Source organism: Electrona antarctica (assembly GCF_951216825.1).
Source record: "Electrona antarctica genome assembly, chromosome: 6".
Classification (NCBI taxonomy): Eukaryota; Metazoa; Chordata; class Actinopteri; order Myctophiformes; family Myctophidae; genus Electrona; species Electrona antarctica.
Genome location: NC_136811.1, coordinates 23,341,415 through 23,352,458, shown reverse-complemented (window position 1 = coordinate 23,352,458; position 11,044 = coordinate 23,341,415). Strand labels below are relative to the sequence as shown.

Sequence of the window (11,044 nt, the reverse complement as noted above, 5' to 3'; positions counted from 1 at the left end):
CTTGCTAAAACGTCAACCTTGACCTTATTATTATAACCACCGTGGAAATGTCCTCCATCCATCCGCCCAAAAGATGTTTAATTTCCTCATGTGATAGCTATAAAAATGAGGAAATAAATGCATTAATAGACACCGATCGGCCTCCAATGGAGTCTCGTCATCATCACCACCACCATTCACCAGAGCCATAAATGTAGACTTTTCTCCATGCACAACATCAACCTTGCGTAAAGACTGCGCAAATGATCCATTCATTCCCACCCACCCTCCTGTGGCGAACGCACACATACTGAGGAAAGTCACGTGATGCTTTGGCAATCGAGTATGTAGCCTATACAGAATCACAACGTAAAGAAGCCGGGGCTTTTTCGGCAACAGCACAGCGGTATAGGTTTAATCGTGCGCCGAAAATAGCCGATCTGCAAGCTCACAGGGCGTCGCGTCCGCGACGCGATGTGAGCTTGCAGATCGGCTATTTTCGGGTTTGCTGCACCCGTCTTCCGCTGTGCGCACGCGCGTAGCATCCCTCCATCAGCGCCCCATCACCGAGGATTCGTGCACCCAGCGCATTGGAGGATAGATATACTACACGATGGTCCTCTGAACAGAGATGCATGCTGCTGCTGCTGTCGCCGTTTTATCCAAGACAGCTCCTCGTTTACCTCCATCTGTTTTAGGGAACAATCAAATGTTATATAAAATGTGGTCTGTAGAATAGCCTACGAGGTGGAATAGCGCACACTGCATGACCTTGCACTGAAGGATTTCTCTATCACTCTCTTTTTTTTAATTATCCACCGACACGGTAAGGTAATAAGCATCTTCTTCATTCGCACTAGAACGAGCAACGCATTTTTGGCAATTGGCCCAGTTTTAGGGCACATATTTATAAGCCTATGAAAAAATCAAATCGGCCAAATCAACTGTCTGATCGTTTATGCTTTTTTAAGCATTAAATACCGGTAGTCTATAGCACATATCCTAGGCCACACTTTATGCCGCAAAATGCAAATTGGCCGTTCATATTCATTGATGTTTTAATGAGCCAGAGGTAGAGTTTGAATATAATTTCAGCCTACACAGTAAATAGTCCTTCCTGTCCTATAATAGAAGTGAATGGGTTCTTCATCTTCACAGACCAGATTAGAGAGTAGGCTATACGGCAGATGCTGCAGCAGCGCTTGATCTGCTCTAGGCTGGAGAGAGGGGGGCGTCATATTTTTTAGGATCATCAGTTTGTGTGTCTGGTTGTATTCTGTTAATTCACTAAATTCGGGTTCAGCCATATCAGTATATATATACTGTCGGGTCTGGCCTATACTACAATGACCCATTGCATTGAAGTAGGTATGGCGTAATGGCCTATAGGCTACAGTGAGCATAATATTAATGACAGTAACAGATTGATGGTCTTGCTCAGGCAGTAAACCTGCGGTGCTGACACACAGACCCTTCTGCTTAATTCTCACGAACCTGTAGGCCTAGCCTATAGCAGATGACCCATCACCTGTAGGCCTATAGCCTATAGCAGACAAGACCCATCACCTGTAGGCCTATAGCCTATAGCAGACGACCCCTCACCTGTAGGCCTATAGCCTATAGCAGACAAGACCCATCACCTGTAGGCCTATAGCCTATAGCAGACGAGACCCATCACCACCAGGGTCCCATAGGACTAATGTAGGCCTATAGCCTATAGCAGACGAGACCCATCACCTGTAGGCCTATAGCCTATAGCAGACGAGACCCATCACCTGTAGGCCTATAGCCTATAGCAGACGAGACCCATCACCACCAGGGTCCCATAGGACTAATGTAGGCCTATAGCCTATAGCAGACGAGACCCATCACCTGTATAGGCCTAGCCTATAGAAGACGAGACCCATCACCTGTAGGCCTAGCCTATAGCAGACGAGACCCATCACCACCAGGGTCCCTGTAGGCCTAGCCTATAGCAGACGAGACCCATCACCACCAGGGTCCCTGTAGGCCTAGCCTATAGCAGACGAGACCCATCACCACCAGGGTCCCATAGGACTAATAAAGGCCCATTCATACCACGCTGCGGTGGTAAGCGCTTCACCGCTCACCCAAACACATCTCTCTGATTTTACTAACCACCTTATTACCAAAAACTGAAGTATGATTATAGGCCTTAAGCATCCCTATAAGCCTACAACTGCCTTCAGTTTGTGTAGGCATCTCACACGCTACATGAATTCACCTGAAGGAATATCCACAAAAATAATTCACAAAATGTAGGCCTATATTCATATGATAGGTTAAAGAATTAATATAATGAGTTATTTCAAAGAACTATTGACTTGGCCCAGGCGGTGGCGTAACCGTCTGGGCACCCGACTGGTAATCCAGTCGCAGTGTGCCGCGGGTTCGACTCCCGAACCCGCGGCACTATTGACTTATTACCTCTGTATTTTGATAGTCTACAACTCTACACTATGCATGCTAATAGATTTAGTGGCAAAACAGTTTTAATATCCAGTCCTTAAACATTTTATTTGCTTACATTCAGGACATTGGCCACAACTATGGAGATCGTCACTCATCTAATAAATGACACGATAGAATTCTACAAATGGAGTCTGACTATAGCAGGTAATAATTTAGTGTGTGTGTGTGTGTGTGTGTGTGTGTGTGTGTGTGTGTGTGTGTGTGTGTGTGTGTGTGTGTGTGTGTGTGTGTGTGCGTGCGTGCGTGCGTGCGTGCGTGCGTGCGTGCGTGCGTGCGTGCGTGCGTGCGTTGGGTGCATTGTGCGGCTGTGGCTCAGGAGGTAGAGCAGGTCGTCCAATGATCCATGGGTCGGCGGTTCGAATCCCGGCTCCTCCTGTCTACATGTCGAAGTGTCCTTGGGCAAGACACTGAACCCCAAATTGCTCCCGATGTGCTGGTTGGTGCCTTGCATGGCTTCCGCTGCAATCGGTGTATGAATATGTGTGTGAATGGGTGAATGTAATGCACAATCTATGTAAAGCGCCTTGGATAAAGGCGCTATATAAATGCACCATTTACCATTTAGAGCAAATGTGCTATAGAATGTTTGTAATATTTTAATGTGTTACTCTATTTACTTTTGAGAGAATTTGTTAAAACAATTTAGCATGCATGTCCATTCTGCAGGTATGTCTACAGGTTAGAAAAACATCATTGTATAAAATAATAGGATCTCTGCACTCAAAAGTTGTTGTTGGAATTTTCATTCCATATTCATTTAGCAAAGTGAGCACAGGGTTTCAGCAATAGGCTTTCACCAGTGTGAAGTAGAGCAATGGTTTCTGTAGGTTGTAGACCTGACTTCGAAATTTAGAAAATGTCCTGACAAATACAAATTTAAATCATAAAAACAAGAAAATGTCCTGACAGTTTTCTGAAATACCAGATGTTTCTATATCATTGGTGCTCAAGCGATTTTTCAAAAATAGCAAACCTAGCTCCTATGAGCTTCTAGATCTGCTATTTTTCAACAGCTAAAGTACAACATAATGCTTAAAACACCAAATGGGGTTCCCGCCCAGAATGGGTTAAAAGTCCTGTGATTGAAACATCTGTAGTTTTAGCTGTGCTAAATATGGAAACAAGAATTAATAATCAAGCAGATTCCTTATTCCTTTTATATCCAGTGTTTGTTGTCACATTATAGTTTTGCGCACAGTGAACTGTGTCACACTGTTTTCATCATCAGTCATTCTATTATTAGTGAAGAGACTTTTTAATTCTGATTGGTCCATCAGAATTCATTCTTAATTCTGTATCATTTGTGAGAGAGTTTCCTCTTTGCATGGTCTGCCTTGCGTACAATCTGACGTTTTAACAGCGGGCGACAGCCAGACGAACTTTCCGGAAGTGCATTATTTGTCTATGGGACCCGGTGACTACTGGCGATAGCAGGCGAACAGGCGATGGTCGAAAAGTGGGCGGAGGAACGCCGCCCGAAAAGATAAAAATAATTCATCTTTTCGGGCGATAACGGGCGATGTGTCGGCCGATGCCCGCCCGCTATTAAAACGCACTGTTATGCTAGAGGAGTGAGGAGAGCTGCAGAGAGTGGGTTCCTCAGTGGTGATGCTTATATTGATTTATATATATATTTATATTTACCAACACCTGCAGAATCCTCAGTAATTCATTCTATCATCCAAAACCAGCCTCCTCTATAAGTCCATTCAGTTTCCAGTAGCAACTGGAACATTATTCAAACATTTGTCCTGCAGACAAGCGAGTGCAGAAATGGCCCCTGATGGACAATCCCCTGCCCACACTGGCCATCAGCACATCCTACCTGCTGTTCCTATGGCTGGGACCCAAATACATGAAAAACAGAGAGCCCTTCCAGCTCCGCAAGACCCTCATTGTCTACAACTTCAGCATGGTGTTTCTCAACTTCTTCATCTGCAAAGAGGTACAGTAGCGTCCTGTTACAAGTCTCAGCTTATAGGTCACGTCCCACTATAGTCACAGGCAGGTACAAGTTTAAGACACTTTTAGCAGGCAGGAAATTTGCTTTCTCTCAAGAGCTGTTGTTATAAAAGAAGGCACATCTCATTATCAAAAAAAGGTGACCTTCACTGTTTGTATTAGACCACCCACTGCACGCCCCTGACAGTTTTCAATAAATTGAGCTTACTGTGTGAAATACCTTTCCTGCTGTGAAATGGTGTCATAAAATCTACCCAGATGAACATATTACACTCCCAGACCTCCCCTGGGACTTGTCTAACCTCATTATATACAGTATAGCCTATGACCAGACTTCATCACCCTCTCTTCCTGCCTTCTCTTCCTGCCCTGTCTGTCTGTCTGTCTGTCTGTCTGTCTGTCTGTCTGTCTGTCTGTCTGTCTGTCTGTCTGTCTGTCTGTCTGTCTGTCTGTCTGTCTGTCTGTCTGTCTGTCTGTCTGTCTGTCTGTCTGTCTGTCTGTGTCTGTCTGTCTGTCTGTCTGTCTGTCTGTCTGTCTGTCTGTCTGTACGCACGCACGCACGCACGCACGCACGCACGCACGCACGCACGCACGCACGCACGCACGCACGCACGCACGCACGCACGCACGCACGCACAAACGCACGCACGCACGCACGCGCGCACGCACGCACGCACGCACGCGCGCACGCACGCACGTGCACACACACACACACACACACACACACACACACACACACGTGTATGTGTATTTTGCTGTAAAACACCAGTGGCTGCATTAATTCAGCACCATGGACAGCGAATATTGTTTCTGTCTGTCTGTCTGTAATACACCAAAATTAAACCAAAATACCCCTCCCCCCTTCGCCGCGCGGCCAAGGGGGGGCCCTGAAATTTTCTTTAGCATGGGGGCCCTAACTACTGTAAATCTGGCACTGTAAATCCTGTACGTCATTCATAATCTACTTTTTTTCCTTCATAGGAAAGTATTGATGTTAAAAGTTAAAATACATGTACTTAAAATACAAATACTCAAGTGAAGTACAGATAAGCAACTCCAAAAATGTACTTAAGTAATAGTACTCTAGTAAATGTATTTCATTACTGTCCACCACTCACTGCTCACTGTGTACTGTATGTTCTGTTCACTGCTCACTGTGTACTGTATGTTCTGTTTCACTGCTCACTGTGTACTGTATGTTCTGTTTCACTGCTCACTGTGTACTGTATGTTCTGTTTCACTGCTCACTGTGTACTGTATGTTCTGTTTCACTGCTCACTGTGTACTGTATGTTCTGTTTCACTGCTCACTGTGTACTGTATGTTCTGTTTCACTGCTCACTGTGTACTGTATGTTCTGTTTCACTGCTCACTGTGTACTGTATGTTCTGTCTCACTGCTCACTGTGTACTGTATGTTCTGTTTCACTGCTCACTGTGCACTGTATGTTCTGTTTCACTGCTCACTGTGTACTGTATGTTCTGTCTCCAGCTCTTCATGGCAGCACGGGCAGCAAGCTACAGTTACATTTGCCAACCAGTGGATTATTCCGATGACCCCAATGAAGTCAGGGTGAGTTATTAAACCCGAGATAGCAGGACAATGTGCACATCCTCAAACAGACACATATACGCACACACACATCTCATTCAACCTTAATCTTCACACAGATGCGCGATACCAGTGTGAGTGCTTTGCATGCCCCTAACATGCAGACAACCAGTGAGCTGGGGCATTTGGTTAAAGTTAATGTTCCTGGGGTTTGATTCCTCCATAGCCTCAGTACCCAGGCTTTTATTAACTTCATGGTCCTTCTGCCTTGGCCAGGCGCTCCAGTGAACATTATTGGTTCATGGATGAGAAGATGAGAGGGGAAGGCGATCTCTGTCTTTGCACTAGTGACTAAGGGCCTAGGTACACGAGGACGTCGCGGGCTGTTCCCCGCCTAAGTTTGTGAACGATATAAAACTTTACTGCGTCTACATTGCGGTTATGTTAATTATGTACGGGTCTAGACGAGACCGGTAAACTGCTTCGTTTTCAATAGAACGTTGTAGTACACATGGTCGGCCTGTAGATGGCCACCCAAAAAGTCTGTCTCACTCACACTCTCCAACAGACATCCTCAGCCACGCTCCAAAAGTGCAAAAGTGGCAGCACCTGTCACTCATTAGTAGGCTAATCACTCTGTGAAGAGTGTATATGTTTCTCCACAACGGACGTTTTCGCTTCTAAACCCTTGCTTTTCCCTGTGTGTCACTCAACAATAAGGTGAAACTAGAACACAAAGATGAGTAGCCTATTTATTTTTTAACACGCAGCACCCCTCTCTCTCTCTCTCTCTCCCTCTCTCTCTCTCTCTCTCTCTCTCTCTCCCCCCCTCTCTCTTGTGCGCACTGCTGCTGTGACTGTGAGACTGACACAGACGCGGTCAATAATATATAGCATAAATAATAGGCCAAATATAACACTTTCCCTCTATCTGTGATCAGCTCCTCACACACAACTCCTCTCTCGTGCATGCACGCCTGCTCAATCTCAACTGTTTGCGTAAATATGTACACATCGGTGGTGTTGTTTCTGTTCTCCAAAAATAGCTCCTCTACAAGCTCATGCATGCGCTGCAGATCGGCTATTTTTGGATAAGAGATTTATAGACATTATGTGCAAATATAAAATAGCTGTGATACTTATATGTAAGTGGTTATGGTGAAATAAACCATTAACACTGGTTAGTTTGGAGGGGGCGAGGGGACTATGACATCACCGTTTCAGCAAATTAGGCGGCATTTGCTATACACACGGAGACGAGAAAGTCGCGTCTCCAAACTTTCCCACTCTGGAAGGTAGTTTCAAAATTAGCCGTTAAAGTCCCCCAAAACGCCGTCTCCGTGTGACAAAAAGGGCAGATCGGCTAATTACTTGCCCCAGAAACACCGAAATCGTCCTCGTCTGTACAGGCCCTAATACTATGCTCCAGGTTGGTCAGGGCGTGTGTAGCACTGGGAGAGTGGGAGGAGGATAGCTTGTTTGTCCTGGTGGTGAAACTCCTCACTGTCAGGTGAAAAGAAAACAGTAAAAGAAAAAAAAAAGAAAGGAGAAAAAAATGAAAGGAAAAATAATATGCCCAGAGAGTGTGCTGTTTACTTTGCTCCAATGCATGTCACTGCAACCTCTGATTATGAGCATAATTACTTTTTCATCATGAACTTTCTGTTTATCTGGCCGTCTCTTCCTCTTTATCTGATCACCAACCCTCCCCCCCCCCCCCCCCCCCTCTCTCTCTCTCTCTCTCTCTCCCTCTCTCTCTCCCATCCTGTCCCTGAGGCAGGTAGCAGGGGCTCTGTGGTGGTATTTCATCTCCAAGGGGATAGAATACCTGGACACCGTGTTTTTCATTCTGAGGAAGAAGTTCAACCAAGTGAGCTTCCTCCACGTCTACCACCACTGCACCATGTTCACCCTCTGGTGGATTGGGATCAAGTGGGTCGCTGGGGGACAGTGTGAGTACTAGTTGCTTTACATTTACAGTGCTTATCTACAGTTGGGTGCCACCGATATTGTCCCTTATTATTTGACCCATTTAGGCCTGACCTCAAAATTTTAAAAAATCCTTCTAAATCCTCCAGTTTTCTGAAATAAATATTTTCACAATTTAAAAAAAATAGCAGACCTACAAGCTCGTAGCGCGCCACTCGGTGGCGCGCTATGAGCTTGTAGATCTGCTATTTTTCAATAGCTAAATTATAACATAATGTTTAAAACACCAAAAGGGGTTCCCGCCCAAAATGGGTTAACTGTCCTTTTGCGCAGATCACGCAAACCTCAGCAAAAAGAAAAGGACAATATCGATGGCCTCCAACTGTATGCTAAAGATATCATCCTATATTTCTTTTGAAAGCTATGTTTTTATTTTCATAATTTTCTCTTTTCATGTGTACTCAAAAGTAAAAATCACACCCGTGTGAAGTGAGGGGCGCTAATATATTAGTTATATAAAGTCTAACTCATGTTGATTAGGGGATGTAATGGTGATGTAAAACAAACGGTGCCAACACAAACATTAAATTCTCTTTATTGTTAATGGCATTTAATGTTTGTGTTAGGGACAAGATGACATAAATTCTCCATTCATTGTCAATGGCCTTTAAGCTCAGCTTGTCACTAAGGGCGGTAGGGCCTTTGCAACCCGGGCCCCCACACTCTGGAATGCCCTTCCTACTAACCTAAGATCTAACCTAAGCAAAATCAATATCCATGTTTAAATCTCTCCTGAAAACCCACCTTTATGTTAAAGCCTTTTCTTAATTGTTATTTTTGTATGATGTATGTTTGGTATTTTGATGCCTGCTATTGCATGGATTGTTCTTTTGTTGTTTTCTCTTGATGTAGAGCACTTTGTGACTTTGTCTAGAATTGTGCTATATAAATAAATTCATTATCATTATCATTATCATAATGTTTGTGTTGTTAGCAAAATGGCCGATTTGCTCAGACACATATGACGTAAATTCTCCATTCATTGTCAATGGCATTTAATGTTTGTGTTAGGACAAAAATCTCTATAGCTGTATATAGGAGGGGCTAGCGCCCCTCAACAAAGTTAGAAGAGGAACAAGTGGAACTGTTAGAATGACAGATTGATTGTTTTCCTCCCCTCTGTTAGCGTTCTTTGGTGCACATATGAATGCTGCCATTCATGTCTTGATGTATCTGTATTATGGCCTGGCCTCCTGTGGACCTAAGATCCAGAAATACCTGTGGTGGAAGAAGTATCTGACCATTATTCAGATGGTAAGTCATAAACTACCCAAAGTTTAACGTTTATTCTATCAATGCAATTTATACATTTTATGCACGTTGGTTCATTTCATTCACTGTACCTCGTTTCTTCAGCCCTATAAATATTTCCACACGATTTTCCCTGTCGATTCCTTGGGTCCCATTGGCTGCAACCCATGACTTGTGTTGGGCCAACCACACTACAATTTAAAAAAAATCACACCCGTGTGAACTGAGTGGTGTAAGGTATTATATAGCCTGATCAGCTCTGATCTGACGTAATGTCTGACGTAATGAAATCACACCCGGGTGAACTGGGTGACTGTAGCAACCATGCTCATTTTTTGAGCACAGACAGACAGACAGACACGTAAACTAACAAAGCCAGTCGTAGGAGTGGTTTACACCACTCAAAAATGTCTAGTTAGTGTGGTTGCCTCAAAGGCAATCCCAGTGTATATTATAGTTTATTTCAATAGAGGTTCTAGTCTAGTCTAGTCTAGAGGATCAAGAGTTCGGGCCACTATGCGGCCCTCACATCTGCGTTGCACCGCTGATCCGACCAAATAAAAATGCCCATATATGGATATCTCTGATGTCATCCTCCACACGGAGGATTGGGGATTTTGTCTGCTTCTTTCATGGACGTACTTTAGTGACTTTATGGCTCATAATGGGATGAAGTACCATAATAAATAAAAAAGCTCCCGCTAAACAAAACAATGATCGGATCGCTAGTAGGCCTCTGTGACCCTCAGTAGACCATTTAGCTGGCACTATCCACCTACGCCCCGCCCCCTATGGTAGGTGGCGTCTAAGGAGTTAAGACAATTTTACTATACTTTACTATAGACTATAGTACGGTTTTCTATGTTACTCCCACAGTTTTAGTGTCACATAAAATGTGTAATAATAAAATCGACTGGCTTTATCGGTAATTGTGTGCTTGTATTTTGCTAACAGATACGTAACTGATTGATATTACAATGCAGCAGGTCACCAGTCTGCAGTGCAAAATTGGATTTGATTCAGTTCAATTGGCTCAGTTTGGCTCGGCTTGGCTCGGCCCACCTTGATCCAATTTGTATTCATTTCTCCCTCCCTGCCTCAGATCCAGTTCCACGTGACCATTGGACATACGGCCCTGTCTCTGTACGTCAACTGTGACTTCCCCCACTGGATGCACTACTCCCTCATCTGCTATGCCGTAACCTTCATCATACTCTTCGGCAACTTCTACTACCAGACCTACCGCCGCCAGCTGCCTCGCCGTGATGCCTCCGCCTCCTCCAAGTCAGGCAAAGCCCTCTCCAATGGGGGCCTCAACGGGCTCAACAAGGCCACCAATGGGGCCGCTGCAGTGGGGGGCAAGGCAGAAGAGAAGACCCAGGAGAACACAGGGAGGAGGAAGAGAAAAGGCAGAGCTAAGAGAGATTAGAAAGGAAAGACAGAGAGGAGAAGAGCTGAGGTAAGACTTTACTTTGGATTCCAGGTTGAGAGAACATAAACATTAAATACTTAATTTGTAGGAGGGTAGGGAAGGGTGGATGGATGATGGATACATGAAGGAACACAGGATTGATAGAGGGATGGATGGATGGATGGATGGGTGGGTGATGGATACATAAAGGAAGACGGGATTAATGGATGGATGGATGCATGGGTGGGTGGTTGGGTGGGTGGGTGGATGGATGGATGGATGGATGGATGGATGGATGGATGCATGGATGGGTGGGTGGGTGGGTGGATGGATGGATGCATGGATGGGTGGATAGAAGGTGGTTGTGGTGATTCTGTTAGCCATCATTGGGTTATTGCAGATGAAAGAT

General features: G+C 44.6%; 1 protein-coding gene across 1 annotated transcript; it reads left to right on the top strand.

The window, feature by feature from the left end:
* Positions 1–2,549: 2,549 nt before the first annotated feature.
* Positions 2,550–10,653, top strand: elovl4a (ELOVL fatty acid elongase 4a; the record flags this gene model as incomplete). The annotated part of the gene is made up of 6 exons (XM_079503176.1): positions 2,550–2,616; positions 4,230–4,417; positions 5,925–6,005; positions 7,765–7,936; positions 9,100–9,227; positions 10,327–10,653. 6 exons carry the CDS (start codon positions 2,550–2,552, stop codon positions 10,651–10,653), a joined length of 963 nt encoding a protein of 320 aa, XP_079359302.1.
* Positions 10,654–11,044: the final 391 nt, after the last annotated feature.